At 43.7% G+C, this 16,917-nt stretch overlaps 2 protein-coding genes across 8 annotated transcripts; both read left to right on the forward strand.

The window, feature by feature from the left end:
- Positions 1–1,655: 1,655 nt before the first annotated feature.
- On the forward strand, positions 1,656–7,646 carry LOC120818939 (uncharacterized). Of its 6 annotated transcripts, none has more exons than XM_040175867.2 (6): positions 1,656–1,946; positions 3,041–3,230; positions 4,085–4,488; positions 4,988–5,048; positions 5,162–5,927; positions 6,411–7,646. In XM_040175867.2, exons 1-6 carry the CDS (start codon positions 1,836–1,838, stop codon positions 7,198–7,200), a joined length of 2,322 nt encoding a protein of 773 aa, XP_040031801.2. In that variant the 5' UTR covers positions 1,656–1,835; the 3' UTR covers positions 7,201–7,646. The 6 variants fall into 6 exon arrangements, with proteins under 6 accessions (XP_040031801.2, XP_077961194.1, XP_040031818.2 ...); XM_078105068.1 differs by having other exon boundaries at positions 1,687–1,946; positions 4,988–5,039; XM_040175884.2 differs by lacking the exon at positions 3,041–3,230 and having other exon boundaries at positions 1,689–1,946.
- Positions 7,647–8,788: 1,142 nt separating this feature from the next.
- Positions 8,789–15,842, forward strand: rnf168 (ring finger protein 168). Of its 2 annotated transcripts, none has more exons than XM_040175896.2 (8): positions 8,789–9,233; positions 9,331–9,525; positions 9,685–9,880; positions 10,246–10,316; positions 12,250–12,405; positions 13,926–14,026; positions 14,113–14,173; positions 15,094–15,842. In XM_040175896.2, the coding sequence occupies exons 2-8, from the start codon at positions 9,382–9,384 to the stop codon at positions 15,625–15,627; spliced, it is 1,263 nt and encodes a 420-aa protein (XP_040031830.2). In that variant the 5' UTR covers positions 8,789–9,233; positions 9,331–9,381; the 3' UTR covers positions 15,628–15,842. The 2 variants fall into 2 exon arrangements, with proteins under 2 accessions (XP_040031830.2, XP_040031839.2); XM_040175905.2 differs by having other exon boundaries at positions 9,373–9,525.
- The last annotated feature ends 1,075 nt before the right edge of the window (positions 15,843–16,917 follow it).

The following is a 16,917-nucleotide window of genomic DNA, read 5'->3' on the forward strand; positions in this document are numbered from 1 at the left end:
ACATAAAATAAAAATTCATTAAAAGGATAATAAAAAGATGTTAACAGATTTGAAATAGAATAAAATAGTATGGAATGTAATTTAAGAATGTCTTTAAGAATTCCGACTTGCAGAAACTGTCAATTAAAGGAGCTGAGGGACTCAGCCCAAAATCCTAAATTTGCCTCAGAGGGCTTTAAATGTTTTTTTCAACTTGTGCATATGGTTGTTCAGTTGGAGAGAGTGACCGCAATGCATAAGCCACAGGAACAATTCCCGTCAACCTTCTGGAGAATAACGCCTCCCAAGCCATACGAAGATGCATCAGCTGATACTTTAGTGTCTCTGTTTGGGTCATACATGGCCAGCACTGGAGGAGAAGCAAGAAGGAGGCCTTCAGCTCCTTAAATGCCGTTACCTGGTCCCACACCCAGCAGTTATTTTTCAAGAGGAGGTCACGTAGTACTTTGTCTTTTTCAGCCGTCTGAGGAATAAAGGTCCCCAGCTGGTTGACCATGCCAAGAAAACTCCTTATTTCACTTACATTTGTGGGCTCCTTCATCTCCGTGATAGCCTCCGTCTTCTTCGGATCGGGCCGGATGCCTGTGGCTGAAAAGATGTGGCCCAAAAAGCCCATCTCGCTCTTGGAGAGTTCACACTTTTCCACATTCAGGTTGATGCTTGCTTTCTCCAGTCTTTGCAGCACAGCATGGAGTCGAGTGTCGTGCTCGTCTTGGTCCCGCCCCCACACTAGTAAGTCATCGATGTGGTAGACCACACCCTCCAACCCCTCTATGGACACACTATCCACTACCTCCCACACCCCGCACCTCATAACAGACGGGGGGCCTGGTGTTTATTTTCTAGATCCTTTTGTTCTTAGATTTAACACAGTGCCTTTTCCTCTACCAAGAGTGATTTTCAGTTGCTGCCTTTTTGTTAATGAACTCTGATTTCGAACATTGTCTCCACAGTTGTGCATTTGGGTTCAGGGCCATTGTCCGGTCGTGACAATAGTAGTCTCTAGCTGCAGTTCATTCCGTCTCTTGTGCGCAGAATATAATAATAGGACAGGGGTCGACGGTGGCGCCAGGAACCGCAAGGTTGGCGGTTCGAGACCCGGCTGCTCCATGTCCCATGTAGAAGTGTCCCTAAGCAAGACACCTAACCCCTAATTGCTCCCCGGGCAAAAACGTAAAAAGCCAATGGTTAAAATGCAATGTAAGTCGCTTTGGATAAAAGCGACTTAGGTAAATGACCTGTAATGTAATATCACCAGGTCATACTACTATAACAAAAAGTACTTGTATTTAGGCTGCTATTAATACTACAACTACCACTAATTTTACTACACATAGTGCTATGACTAATAGTATCATGTCTGTATTTTGATCAATTTAAAATTAATTTAAGCTTTTAGCTTTCAGCATTCCAACGCATCTTCTGCAGGAAATGCATTTTCTAGTTTCTAGTCAATGCCTTTTTCTGGTCATAGTGTGTAACTCTATTGTTTAATTAGACGTATATAGTTATACACCGTGATGTGACTCTTCTCCGTATCGTAATCAACAGCTACATTATGTCTTCGGGAGCGTGAAGACAGACCTAATGCAAAAATTCAGTTAAAGTGTCAGTTAAAAGTGTTATGTAAGTTTGGGAAAACAAACGTGACCACGACACTTTTACTTTGAAAAGTGGGAGCTCTAAGTGAACCGGATGTAATCAAAGCGCCATGTTGGATACAAAGATCCAAAGTGTTCGTGTTTCACGGTTTCTCCTACAATTGTAGACACGGCAGAACGGGACAGAACTTCCGTCTACCCTCGAGAGACCCTCCGTGAAGCTCGCGGGCCGTGATGGAGAGAACCGAAACTTTTGTTAGTCAGACGGAGCAGATCATGGAGGCGGCGGTGGAATCAGCCGTGTGTGTTCTCGCTGAGGGGACGAGGGACCGCCCGGAGAGACGGGTGAGAGGACACGTAATTAACTGTGTATATGTATATATATATATATATATATATATATATATATATATATATATATATATATATATACGCGCACACACACACACACACACACACACACACACACACACCAGTAAATACATATATAACGTTTGTAAATGGCTACACTGCTTCAGAGGAAAATCCCTATGTCACTTCCTTCTTGGGGTGGGAGTTAAAATTACGCGAGACTACAGATACGTGATTTCAAATTTAGACGGACTTCCTAGTTTATTGATCAAATAATTACCTAATAATAAATTAATATTAATTTAGGATAGAATTAGAAATGTATTGATCTAATAATAACTGAATTGATTATATAATTATAATTGATTAATAGTAAAAAAAGATTAATATGAATTAAATTGAATTGTATAGTAGTCTGAGAAAATGACTTTTCTTTTGAATTGTTCCCTTTTGAGATTGAGACCATAAACATGAGTTTATGGTCTCAATCTCTAGTTACAAGTCTTCTTCAATACGGCGTGATCTTCATTTAGTAAATTATGGTGATGTCCCGCCTCCTCAGCCTACATGTCGTCACTCCCTTTTAACTGGTTTGTGACAATGGACAATTGATTATTTCTTTGATTTGTCAATTAGTTGTCCGAGTTTCTTTCCCAAAAGCCGGAGCTGACGTCATCAAATGTCAAGTACTGTCCATAACTCCAAGATATTCTAATGTCAGGGAGGAGTAAAGAAGACATCACAATATTTACATTTAAGGAGCTTAAATCAAAGAATGTCTTCTCTAACACATAAGTCAAATAATTGTTGCAACTATTGTAGAAGCTGCTTTCCAATACAATATATTATATGGAATTCAGATTGATGATTGATGAACCAGAAAAATATTCAGTATTCAATAATCTGTTGATTGTTTTCTCAATTAATTCATTAATATTTAATCCGTTGAAGCTCATGTGAAATATAAAATGTCTTCTTGCCGTTCTTACCAGAACTTCAGTTTACTGGTGAAAAGGAAGCTTGATTACAGTATGGCATTTAACACAAATAACCTTGAACTAACTTTAAGGTTAACGCCTTCCCTGCAGGATTTGCTGACCTCCGTCCTCCACGTGGTGACCAGAGAGGCTGGTCGTAAGATCTGCAGAGTATTCAGAGAGCTCATTGTTAGCTTAGTGATGGAAAACGAAGCTCTGAAGCACAAAGTGGGACATTTGGAGAGTGAACTGAAGTCAAAGGTAGAGAAGCCTCAGACGGTTTATAAGATCAAATCATCAGGTGAGTCAAGGCTCACTGAGCAGATTACATCTTTGTTCATGGAAACTATGAAGCGTTTTAAATTTAGTTGGATCAATAGGGAAAACTGTTGGTGTAAATACATTCTGAGGAGTGAAGGAACCAAAGGAAGGAAGTCCGCCCGCACCCAAAGTTGTTGAACTCAGTTTCTCTTAATGCTTCACGGGTCTAGGTAGATTGACCTATTAGGGAACGGTTTCACCTAATGAGACTTTAAATCGCCTCTATCAGAATGTAGTGACCTCATAGACTGTACGTAGTAACATAGGGACCTCGTAGACCATAGGTATTACTTTCTAGACTCTACATAGGAACGTGGTGACCTCGTAGCCCGCTAGTGTTGCCACCAGAGAAAATACCAGCGGCTCAACCAACTTTGCAATAAATCGTTTTCTGATCTAACTTACGACTCGGCTCCTCTCTTGGGCACAAGTTGTGTTGGTGCATCTCTGGTCTCTCGTTGTTCCTCCCGTATCGCTCTTTTCCATGTAGCAAGAGAGTTCATTGTTGTTGTGAGCTGTACCCAGCATGCAGTTCGGCGGGGGTCATTTTTATAAATGTACAATTATGTGTTACAAACTGTTTATGTGTCACAAGTTGTTGTGTTTTACCCTGTTATGGAGCGTTTGTTGTGGGTTATTGATTGTTGTTAGCCCTACGGTGACCTCATAGACTGTATGTAGGAATGGTTTCACCTTGCACTTTACGTAGCCACTTTAGTAACAGCACAAAAGTTTGATTCTGTAAACAGTGTTTTATCACTCAAAGATAAAGGAAGAACACATGATGTGAGATGTTTCCCGTGTGGCTGTTTTTCATCATACTGAATCCCCCAGATGGTCCCGCCTTGTCACTGGACATTAACCAATCAGCTGCCAACCCGGCGGCCCTCGCTATGGCCATCCTCAACTCCGCTAAATCCAGACGCAGAACAAGAAGCAACCTTCAGGTGCCTTTGGTCATCATCAGCCAGCCAGGACCAATCACGAGCCAGAGCAGCCCCACCCTCCCGGTGCTTCCGGAGAAACCTCATCAAACCACATCTTACGACTCCGAGGATTCTCCAACTGTGGTGGTGTTAGAAGTCAACCAGGGTTCCACAGATCCTGATGAGTTACCCGGGGAAGTAACATCGCTTCCTTTGGATAAAAATCAGCCAATCAGTGAGCCCACAAGTCTACCAGTGACAACGGTAGAAAATATGCCATCACCTGAAGTGGACCAGTCTGTTGTAGTTGTTGTAAGTCTTTTATAATATATAAATATTAGTGCTGGTCAACAATTAAAATTTGTAATTGCGATTAATTCAATAATTAAGTCAAAAGTAGTGTTTGCCCACATTTATTCTGGTAAATATAATTGTATTTAATCAAATAAAATAAAACCAAAGCTATTTAACCCTGCCAGGACATTGATATTATAGTATTAAAACAAAGGGCACCTTATTATATTATATTTCTAACTGGCACCTTCCCAAGCAACAGTTAACATTTATTAATCTGTTTTCTTTTTTATCAGCAGGTACAAGCAGAATTATATTAATAATATATATTTATAAACTGCGCAGTATAATAATTGTCTGTATTAATGCGTTAACGTGATAATAACGCGTTCACCTGCCCATCACAAATAAAATAATTGTACTTGTACAGAAAAGCAACTGAGTTGAAGAATTCTTTCTCGGTTTTTGTACTTAATCTTGTTTCTAATGATAACTTAACCTCTCTTCTGTGTCCCAGGAAACAGAAATCAAGATGGAAACCATTGAAGCGACGTTGGACAGTCAACCCGGTGAGACAGGTAGTTACAGAATAATAATGATGAAGTGAGATTCAGGTCAAAGCGCACAAGAAAGTGTGGAAGGTAACTTGTGAGCTCTGGATCTGATTGTAATGTAATGTCTTCTGGGGCAGGTCTGGAAGAGGAGAGGCAGAAGGAGCTGGAGAGAAAGAGGAGGAGGGAGCTATACAAGGAGAAGAGGTTCTTCTGTGAGCTCTGTAACAAAGGCTTCCATCAGAAACACCAGCTGAGGAAACATGTGTCGTGCCACCTCAAACCTTTTCCCTGTAGCTCCTGTGACAAAGGCTTCTGCAAGGCCAAGAGTCTGCAGAAGCACCTGCAGAGCCACGAGTTGCGGGAGGCTCAGCAGAAGGACCCGGACAAGCTACTTCACTGCGACCAGTGCGACAGGAAGTTCAGGCTGCTGCGGCAGCTCCGAGTCCACCAGGCTTCTCACCGGCTGAAGAAGACCCCGTTGCAGTGCCATGTCTGCAAGCGCACCTTCACCTCGGCCGGTGCGCTCCGCTACCACGAGGTGTCACACGCCCAGGTGAAGCCCTTCATGTGTGACGTCTGCGGGAAAAGCTTCACCAGGAAGAAGAGCCTCCGCGAGCACCAGACTGTCCACACCGGGGCGCGGCCCTACGCCTGCCCCGCCTGCGGGAAGAGCTTCTCCACCGCCAGCAACTTGCGGGTCCACAAGAGGTCCCACTCCGAGGAGCGGCCCTATAAGTGCTGCGAGTGCGACAAGGCCTTTAAATGTAAGATGGGGCTGCTGCAGCACCGAGTGGTCCACTCCGGGGAGAAACCCTTCATGTGTCAGACTTGTGGACTCAGCTTTGGTCTCAAGTACAACTTCCAGAGACACCTGCGCCTCCACAACGGAGAGAAGCCCTTCAGGTACTCAACCTCACTCCTCACTGCTCCTCCAGAGGAAGAGGGCAGGGTCAGAGTTCAAAAACACAATTCAGGATTCAACATCTCCAGTTGCAGCTTGAAAATACTGCCTCTTTTTCTCACTAAAGTGACGTTTGAAATGACTGAATTATAAAAGAATTCAATCACTATTTTTTGGAAGATTAATTGATAATGAAGAGTATTAGATATACTTTAAAAAGGGACTGCACACCCAATGCCTTCAAATAACCATTTTTTACATTTGAATTTAACATTTATTTGCAATCAGCCAGTCAATTAAATAGTGTACATTCGGATCATAGTTCTGTCCCATCGTCAGCAGGTTGGTACTAAGCTCAGCTTTTCTTTTTTGCACTCATGTGAATCTTTAACTGCAATTAATTATACCAGCGCCTTGTATTGTATTTGGTGGGTTGGTGTGTGTGTTTAACCCTGACTGTAACACGTTATTTGTTCCGCTCTTAGGTGTGATAAATGTGGAGAGGGCTTCACGGGTACCTGGGCTCTGAAGACACACATGCTGGTTCACGGCATGGAGAAACCCTTCATGTGTGACCTCTGTGGAAAGACCTTTTTCTACAACTGCCAGTTGCAGAAGCACCAACAACTTGTCCACGACAACAAAGACCAGCATAAGGTCGGAAGTTTGTCGGGTAGACCCAGACCCACCCGAGCTAAGCCCTACAGCTGTAAGAGCTGTCTGAAGAGTTTCAGCAGCAACACCACCCTGAGGACACACGAGAAGAGCCACGCCCAGAACAAGGACTTCACCTGCGACACCTGCGGTAAGTCCTTCCACCTGCGCCACCTGTACCTGTACCACATGAGGCAGCACAGCGGCGACCGGCCCCACGTCTGCAGCATCTGCCAGAAGGGCTTTCTGCTGATGTCACAGCTGAAGCAGCACGAGCTTCTGCACAGCGGAGTCAAGCCTCACAAGTGTGAAGAGTGCAGCAAAGAGTTCAGGACGCCGCAGAACTACCATCGCCACCTGCTGATCCACACCGGAGAAAAACCCTACGAGTGCGTGGTGTGCAACAGGAAGTTCAGGCAGTCCAACCAGCTCAAGTCTCACATGCAGATCCACACCGGGGTCAAGCTGTACACCTGCGAGCACTGCGGCCAGGGCTTCTCTGACTCAAGGCAGCTGAAGAAACATCAATGTGTAGACGAATTCCAGAGCTGTGAGTCGGCCAGCAAATGCAGAAAGCAGAAGAACGGCTTTCCCTGGGTGGAAGGCTTCATGCAGCAGTAGGCCCCGAAGGGGGAGTGGTTGAGACTGCGCTATCCTAGCTTAGCATAGAGATTGATAAGAGCAAGCCTAGTTTAGCATAGAGACCAGAAACTGCTAGCCTGGCTCTGTTCAAATATACAGGTGATGAACACATCAATCAAACAAACGGATCTATTTCCTGTCAACGACCGTGTATCCATCCGCCCAGTTCTTGAGTCAGAAATGGGATAAAGATCCATCCTCACACATCATTTGTCAACACACAATAATCCCAGAATGTTTTGCTATTGCTTTAAAAGTTTTATGTATTTTTAATGTGTAAAAACAAATATGTCAAACAGATTAAAATACATAATTAGACGTTTCTTATATGAGTTCTGTTTAATGGAAGGCCAAACCCTTGTTCTGTGTTGGAATATGTTAAATTCACTCAGTTTTCTGTTGAATTAAAGGGCCAGTTTACTTCCTCCTACTGTCTTGTGTGTCCAAACATTATGAACATTGTATAATGCCAACTAACAGCTAAATCCTGATAATATAAACATACAAACCGATGAATCATCATAATACAAACAAGTCAATCGTAATACTGTGGAAAAATATTAAATCTCTCATAACACTGGCAGAGAGTAACCAAGTGTGTGTTTATATATACACACACACACACGTGTCACACTTGGGGAGCACGTGATCATTGAGTGTTAAAAGTAAATTAAATACAATATATACTGAGCAATAACACAACAAGGCCCCGTACGTGGTTAAACTAAGTCGATCAAATGTCCCATTAGCCAGCTCATGTAAACGAGATGATTGAAGTCAGGCTATCTCGGTTCCAACCGTCTCATTAAATAAACTAGGGTAGAAGAAGAGCGTCCTTTTCATACATTCAGCAGGAGATGACCATTAATACATATTTATAATAGTTACGATCTGGTGGTTATATACTGAATATTGTCTTCTCTGTCTCTAAAGGGTTCCCTTTATTCTCCCCATCGAATGTTTTTTCATTTTTGGGGTAGTTTTTCCTGTGTTGGTGTGAGCGTTTTGGGACAAGAGGTGTCACGTGTACAGACTTTAAAGCCGTCTGTGACTGATGTGCACTTTTATTCTATAGAAAATAAAAGGAGTCATATAATCATGGCAAAAACTGACACCGCCCCCCTGCGAGGCTACAAGCCCGACAAAGTATCGCAGACAAGTGAAATGCGTAAGTGTTGGGAAAATGTATCTGCTCATTTTAGGTGCCTCATCACTAATTAATCAGATTATAGTTCTTTAAATGTGCTGCTGGTTGGAGGCTTCATGGAATTCATCATCATCCAATGAGAACAATGATCTCAGCTCTTAAGTAGAATAAGTAGATAAAAACAAGCCCAAAGGGTCTAATTGATACAAATCAATAGTTATGAGGATATATGTACTGTATGTATCATATATATGTGCAGTGAGGAAGAGAGCTGTCCTTTTTTCCGGGGAGTGATGAACTAAAACCAGCTGGCTCAAAAGTTTTTTGATGTGTTGTTTTGGTGATTTTGCCAAACCTGATCAATGTAATGTATCCTGAAAATTTTCCAGCTAAGTCAGTTAGCCACGTACGAGGAACGGGGTCCAGTAATGCAGCATAAATGTAAATGAAGAAGAAGCTGTGATTTCCGACTGTTGCGGAAGCAGCCCTGGCGGAAGTTTGATGGCGTCAGCTGGCGGGTTGTGCGCATGCGCGCTGCGTCAAAGAATGGGTTGACGCGCGGACTGTGGATCCGTTGGTCGTTTCGCGGTGGATTTCCTACAGGCTCGATACCTGCGGTCAACCGCTGGTTCGACCACGTTATCTGCAGCATTTTAACTGCTAGCCGTTAATCCTCCAGCCTTCCGCTGTTTGAGGTGTGCGCTAAAGTTAGCCGGGAAGCTACATCAGTAGCTAACTTTAGCATTACCGGAAGTTGTAACAAACGTCTAGGTGAACATAGCTCAGTTGAGTGAACACGTCACAGTACTAAAGTTCCTGTTAAAGTTCATCTGTACCTGTGTTTGTTAACCTGTGGAGACCTCAGGTGAGTCTCCGTAAACAAACTTAATAGATGCTAAAGCTAGCGTCTAACGTTAGTTTGTTGTTTCTTCGTTTTATACTTTAACACTTGTAACCAGCAGATAAGTGAACACTAACTACTGATACCTGGTTCTGGTATTAAGAAGAAGAAGATGTTGTCAGATGTAGAGGTGGAGGGGTCAGACAGAGAAGGTAAGAGAAGAAGAGCTCTGTCTCTGGAGGACTGCCGATGTCCGGTGTGTTTGGAGATCTTCTTGGAGCCTGTGACGCTACCCTGCACACACACCTTCTGCAAGGTAACACTCACGCGCACACACACACACTCACACACCTTATGTAAGAAACAAACACACGTATGAAGGAAACAGATGTAGGTGCATGCATGCGTGTATGTAAGTGTGTGTGTATATATATATACCTTGTGGGTCACAACATATCTCTATGTTGTGGCATAGGTGTGCTTCCTGGAGTCGGTGGACAAAGCCACCCTCTGCTGCCCCCTGTGTAGAAGGAGGGTCTCTACCTGGGCCCGTCTGAACAGCAGGAAGAACTCTCTGGTGGACCAGACTCTGTGGGACCAGATCCAGACCTGCTTCCCCCTGCAGTGTCAGCGCCGCCTCACCGGGCAGGAGGAGGAGGAGGAGCCTGGAGGTACAGAACACACAGACATTGAATAATACTGATGGTCTGGTTGTGGGGAGAGGACCTCCATAACTGAGCCCAATTATTGTACGTACGTACGATAATTGGCACCTGCCACAATGGACCATGTGTAACATCTCAGCTCTCCTTAAGGGACACATTTGTAATGTCCTAGTGTGTCTTTCTTTCAGGGCTCGTATCTGTCTCCTGTTTGTCATTGCATTATATTTGCTTTGACCTGCTAAGGGACTACAAAGGAAAATTGGCTTAAAGCACAAATCTGCTACAGTTACATGGTGACATTTATGTTTGAATTGTACGTGGTTCTTTCAAAAACAAATTAACAAAAATAAAGTGTGTGCGTGTGTGTGTAGTATCGGTTTGTTTTCCCAGAGTGAGTCAGCCTGGAGAGCTGAAACAGGAATATGAGAACCAGGTCACCAAAGTAAGTTTATTCTCTAATAATGTAATCATTATCACCACTATTGCACAGTGTATTGATACTGAAAAGGTATCGCGGTAACCAGGCGTCCACAACAATAGGAGTTTACTTATTTTTTAGAAACAATACTTCATTAAAATAGCGTGATCAGAGCGCGCTCCGCTCCTTGTCATGCTCAGCTCTTGTTGACCATCATCAGCTTGTTGGGGAAAAATAAGCCACAGAGGCGAAATGTGGAAATACTGTGACTGCATTACATATCCGTGTGCTCAATGCTATGACGTAGTTTTCCTTCCTATGTTGCTGTAGGCAAATACTAATATTAATGCCATTTGTTGAGCATTCAGAGTTGCGTAGGAACAAGCTGGTAAAAAGGGAACCATACATATGTTCTATTTATTGCTATTATAGATAAATATACCCGTATCATATCATGTTTGTAGTATTGAATTCTGGTATTGTAAGTTTTGGATATCAGGATATTTATGGCAGGAATCGGATCAAGTCATAATTTTGGTATCGTGACCGCTCTAATCACCACCATTGTCCAGATAGGACCCCCATGGCCAAAAATCCGTATCACGGTATTTAGAAAGATTCTGACTGTATCCCGGTATGTGACTGTATTCCTTTTTCAAGTAAAGGCATTAATTCTTTGACCCCGAAATGGACCGCCGGCTACCCAAACAGCTGTTCGTTAGGAGAAAGAAAGCAAGTGAAAGAGGGAAGCCAGGACGATGGTTAAAGTTGGTGAAACACAAGTAATAGGAGATGGGTTTGGGGAAGAGGAGCGTATGTCAGCTATTTTTGGGGGGTAAAATAGTTGACCAAGTCTTCCGGGGGAGTGGGTAGGAGGACTGGGGAGGTTGAGGAGGTTGGGGAAGATAGAAAAGAATTTTTGAGTTTCAGAGTCTCTCCGGCAGCGTTCTGATGTAAGCGTGAGAAAGAGTCAGTTGAGGGGAGAGCTGATAGAACAGAGGAGGCCAGTGAGTAGAGCAGTTTCTAGTGGACATGTGGTCAAGCTTTGAGTAGGAGGAGAGTGACTGAGTGACAGTGCAAGGAGTAAAAGGTCTGATGACTTCTCTGTCTGGATGTTGAAGTCACCCAGGAGGATGAGCCGAGGGCCATTTTCAGGGAGGTTGGACAGGAGAATGTCCAGTTCTTCCAGGAATCAGGAAACATTTATTGCCAAAATATGTCAAACATACAAGGAATTTGTCTTGGCGGTTGGTGCGTGACAGTAGACACAAAACAGACAATAGACAACAAGACAGCAGTGCACAAGTAATAAAATAAAATGAAATGCCTAAATGGTTAGTAGAATAAGGCTATAGGTTAGTATAAAATAATAATAGAATAAAGTTAAAGTTAAAATATTTTAAAAGTCCAAGAAATGACCCAAAGAGCCTGGGGGACGGTTAACAAAAACAATATTTAATTGTACCGGGTGAGTAACTGTTACACCATGAAATCTGAAAGACAGTAGGGTGGACGGTGGAAGCGAGTAAAGAGAAAAGGTCCATTTGGGTGAAAATGGCCTGTGCGTCTGGGTGTGTGGCTGAAGGAGAAGGCAGAGGAGAGACCAGCTGGGGTGGATGTGTTGTCCAGTGTGATACAGGTCTCCGTGAGAGCGAGGAAGTCAAGCGACTGCTGGATAGCAAAATGGCTTGCAAAGTATTAACTCCGGCAGCCACAAACATTTCACTGGCACTGCACCATCTCGATCTCTTCAGTAATATTCTCATAGCACCATTATAAGCTACTGAGTCTCTGTAGGGTTGCCTTTTTGTAATTGGACCACAGGTGTGCAGTGTACAATATGCTCTAAACAGTCACATCTACTGTAATCAATAATCTTTTTTTTTCTTTTTTTAAGGAATGAATAGATACTTTTCATACCATACGTACAGGAACTCACTCCTTCTTTTGGTCATAGCTGATGGAGGAGAAGCGATTCCATGAGGAGGAGGAGAGAAAGGCCAGTGAGGACTTTATCCAGAGGCTGCTGGCTGAGGAGGAGAAGCTGAGGCAGGAGGAGACGAGGAGACGAGAAGGAGACGAGAAGCTGGCTCGTCTCCTCAGCAGCCAGCTTGTAAGTGAATATGTATACCATACCTGCAAACTTGGTGGAGGTCAACAGGCCGTCCAGCGTTTCTGGTGATGGTGTGATCTTCACAATGAAACCCTTTGATATGACGTCTTGGCCAATTAGGGTTGAGATGTCATTTCTCTCAAACTTTCCATTCTTCCACTCCAAATTAAAGTTACTGCCGATACTATCATTATTATCGTAACTTTTTTGGCGCTATCTGGTGACCCTAACCGCATCCAGACTAATTTGTATGATAGATCTACATGGTAATGGCGATTAATAAATGCTGCTGCTGTTGTTGTTGTTACAATGTTGTTTATAATAATGTTTGTTTTTCTAAAGACTAAATCTTAAAAGTAATGAATAATCACTTTAGAAAGTGTGTATTTTAGACATTGTTTGATTTGATCATCATGGAGGCAGAATTCCACCTGGTGGAACATGTTGACCTAGCGACTCTTCCTGTCGTCCTCGTGCACTTTGCTCTCAACTCTCCAAATCTGACGTGTTTGAGGAGCCAACAATCTCCCCACATTTAGCAGTACGTTTTCAAACCACTGTCTTTTAGGGACACGGTGGTGGTCCTCTTCAGTTTGCTGCACAGGGTAACGTTAGATGTTGAGATGGAAGCAGCTTAGCCTAGCAGCTAGCTTAGCATAACCGTGCTTTAAGTGGTCCGTTTGCCATGCACCCCCCTTCTGTTTGACACGTGGAGTAATTCCTCTGCTTGGTTCTCCGCTGTATGTCACGCCTCTGTTTTACTTCTAATTCAAAAAGCGCTCTCCATCTTGATGTAACTGACTGCAGCTAGCGGCCATTTAGTTTCCACGGTCAACTTCCGGTTTACTTCTGGTCCCGGAGGTAAACAAACGTATGTTAGCTGTGTTAAAATACTTTGTTGCATTAATTCAGCCAGATTAATAGCCCTAAATATTTTACAACCGCAAACCCAGCACAAGAAGGCCGTCCACCCAAACTGACCGGCCGGACAAGGAGATTAACCAGAGAAGCTGCAAAGATCCACAGCTTAGAGATAAGAATCTGTCCACAGGACAACTAGTAGCCGTGTACTCCACAAATAAGGCCTTAATGGAAGAGGGGCAAGAAGGAAGCCGCTAAACCTGTTTAAATCCCGTTTAACACAAGCCACGAGGGAGACACGGCAAACGTTTGGAAGAAGTTGTTCTGGCCAGATGAGACCACAATGGAACTTTTTGGCCTCAATGCCAAACACAATAAGGAAAAGATGCTGAAGACTGGGGCGGAAGTTCATCTTCCAGCAGGACAATGACCCTACACATGCAGCCAGAGCTCAATGGAATGGTTTAGTTTAAAGCATGTTTATGTTTTAAAATGTCCCAGTCAACTGAGAATCTAAGATGCTATTCACCTCCATCCAATTGGACTGAGCGTCAAGAAGAATGTATGAACCTTTGAATACTTATGCAAGGCATTGTATCTAGATGTACATCTAAATCTATAAAGAGCGAGAGAGATGTGTTAATTTATTTCTCCTTCAGAACTCTGCTCCTGTCTCTCAAGAGACTTTTGGTCCTCCTCCCATCACTCCAGCCAAGAAGAAGAAGAAGGAGGAGGTGGTTGGTGGAGGACAGATGAAGAAGTAGGTCCATTGGTGTCCACTGGGACCAGTATGATTAGAGGACTTTGATGGTTTCACTGGTGATGACCTATGTATTTGTGTCCTAGGTTTCTTTTTCCCCTTCCTTCCAACAACGTCTCCTCACCCTGCAGCTTCATATCAAACAAGGTAACAGATGATAGTTCATGATGTCATTGCTTCAAATTTGTAACATTTACATCTGTTCGCTTAGAACCGCGGTTCTCAAACTTTTTCTGTCGGGCCCCACTTCGGAGGAAGAAAAATGTTCGGGCCCCAACAAAAATGAAACAAAATGGTCCATGCTGAATTTTTATTAAAATAACGACATTTTCTGACTCCATGTGTGCTTTTATTAATAGAATAAATACATTTTAAGTTGCTTTCTTGTCAAAACTAGCGTATTGTAATAGCCTAATTAACATGTTTTGTACTGAATATCTTTTCTGTCCTTGAGCAAGACACTGAAGCCCCAGTGCTTCACAGCAGCACACTGCTCCTTAATTACTAAGGATGGGTAAAATGCAGAAAATAATTTCCCCATGTGGGATTAATAAAGTATTATAAATGAAATAAATAATAATAATAAAAAAATCTACATTTCCACAAGCCCCTCGCACCTCACCTGTAACACCTCCGCGCCCCACTGTTTGAGAACCGCTGGCTTAGAACCACATTATGACCTCTTCATGCTAAGCTAACCATGCTCCTTATTGAACTGTTAAAACATGTAACAGTAACTTCGATCTCTTTACCACTCAGAGCTTAGAAACCCATTATGAACCCCAGGAAGATTAGTGGCCGCTAAGGCGTTAGCTAATGGGGATCCAGTGAATAAACCAATTCTGTGTGCTGGGAACCGCAAGATTGGTGGTTCGAGTCCCGGCTGCCCAATGTCTCAAGTCAAAGTGTCCCTGAGCAAGACACCTAACCCCTAATTGCTCCTAGGGCAAAATGTAAAAGCCATGGGTTTAAAGTGTAATGTAAGTTGCTTTGGATAAAAGCGTCGGCTAAATGACCTGTAATGTACTGAACGTCATGTACAAACACTCTTTGACTTTCTGTTTCAGGAGAACATTCTCCATAAGGTGGAGCGCCCCCCCCCTGAACCCTCGGTTGATCTCCATCATCAAGAGCCAGGAGAGGGATCCTCTGAGCCGGAGACGTTAGAGGAGGTGACCAGCTGGGGCTGTCCCTCCTCTCCTGAGGTGGTGACGGCGGCCTCTATAGAGGTTGCTGGGTTGGAGGCGGAGCTTCTGTGCAGACAGCGGCAGGAGGAGGAGGACCGCAGGTTAGCTTTGCTCCTGCAGAAGGAGCTGGACCAGGAAGAGAAGAAGACAGCCACCAACCGACGTAGAGGATCCTCAGACCCCTACTTGCTCCGTCACCACAGCAGGCGTGAGATGAAGGCCGGCACCTCTGACACGCCCACCCGACCCACCCAAAGGACTACGAAGACCTCCACCCCCCTCTCCTCATCGATGAAGACTAAAGACCACTCGTCCTCTACAAATACCTCCACCCCCTCCTACAGCAGCACTAAACAAGCCACCCTGACGGAAATGTTCTTCAGAGCTGCTGATTCTTCTCCTGTGTCCCAGTAGATCCTCCAAATGCTTTTTAACTTGGGCATTGCACTAATCTTCTCTCTAGTGCTGATAACAGAGCAAAAGGACATCTGTTGTGTCTGGTGAAACACATGTCATCGGTACCTTTTCTAAGAAATAAAACACCTCTGTTTATGTTGTTTGAGAATTTTACAGTGTTTGTTAATTTTTGGTGTTAGTGTTTTCTTAGATTAAAGGTGAGTTTGATCATAGAAGTTGCTTTCTTTCAGCTCCTAAGAACCTCGTTACAGGAGATCTGCTTGTTTCAGGCTAACTGGAGAACTCACTGCTGATTGTGGCTCCACCGCCAACTGCTTCCTCCCATTCTCTAACTCCTCCCCTTCCTGTTAGCTCAGGGTAACCGTTGTCTATGAGAGAAGGCAGCAGATAAGGCTCAGGCACCTCAGTCTGGGGTTGCCCTGTTGGTTTTTGCCTTTTGTTTATATCTATAAATAGATTTATATATCATGTCATAAAATATACAGTGACTTGGTTTCCTTTGTAATTAAAGGAGCAGTTTGTAATATTTAGAAACATCTGCTTTTCTTTCTTTCTAGTTGACCGCTTGGAATTTTTGAAACGAGTGAATATCCCGTAAAACAGTGTTTAAGACCACGATGGAGGTCTGCCCGAGTTGGGACAATGTTTCCGTACGACCAATACACCGGCGTTGGCGCCCCTTTCCTACGAAGAAAGTCAATGCTAACTTTTAGAAAAACGTATTTAGCTAGTAAGGGTTAGAAAGTACACTTTAGTGTTTAGTTACATTACAGGTCATTTAGCAGACGCTTATATCCAAAAGCAACTTACATTACACTTTAAACCCATGGCTTTTTCACATTTTTGCCCAGGGAGCAATTAGGGGTTAGGTGTCTTGCTCAGGGACACTTCGACATGGAACATGGGGCAGCCTGGAATCGAACCACTTCCCAGCACACCTTCTCTAACCCCTGCGCCGCCACGACGACCCCTAGTCTAGACTAGTTGATGCCATTACCTCAATCTTAATAGTTTTATTGCAACGTTGGGGGAAAAACGGGAACTAGAAAGAAAAGAAGTGCCATTAGAGATCAACACCACACGAAAGTCATTGTCAGCAGACAGAAGAGAAGTGCGTCCTCGAGGTGAAGACCGAGTACTTCCTTGGGCCCCGGTAGCCTCGGCTCTGATGGTTTCAGCTGGCTCTGGTGGTCTCCGCTCTCATGATCCCTGGCCCTCTTGCTCTCGTGCAACCCCGTTGTCTCAGCCGGCCCTGGTGACCGTCTTCTCACTCATTGCTCTGCTTGT

The sequence above is a fragment of the Gasterosteus aculeatus genome, chromosome 1, assembly GCF_964276395.1.
Source record: "Gasterosteus aculeatus chromosome 1, fGasAcu3.hap1.1, whole genome shotgun sequence".
Classification (NCBI taxonomy): Eukaryota; Metazoa; Chordata; class Actinopteri; order Perciformes; family Gasterosteidae; genus Gasterosteus; species Gasterosteus aculeatus.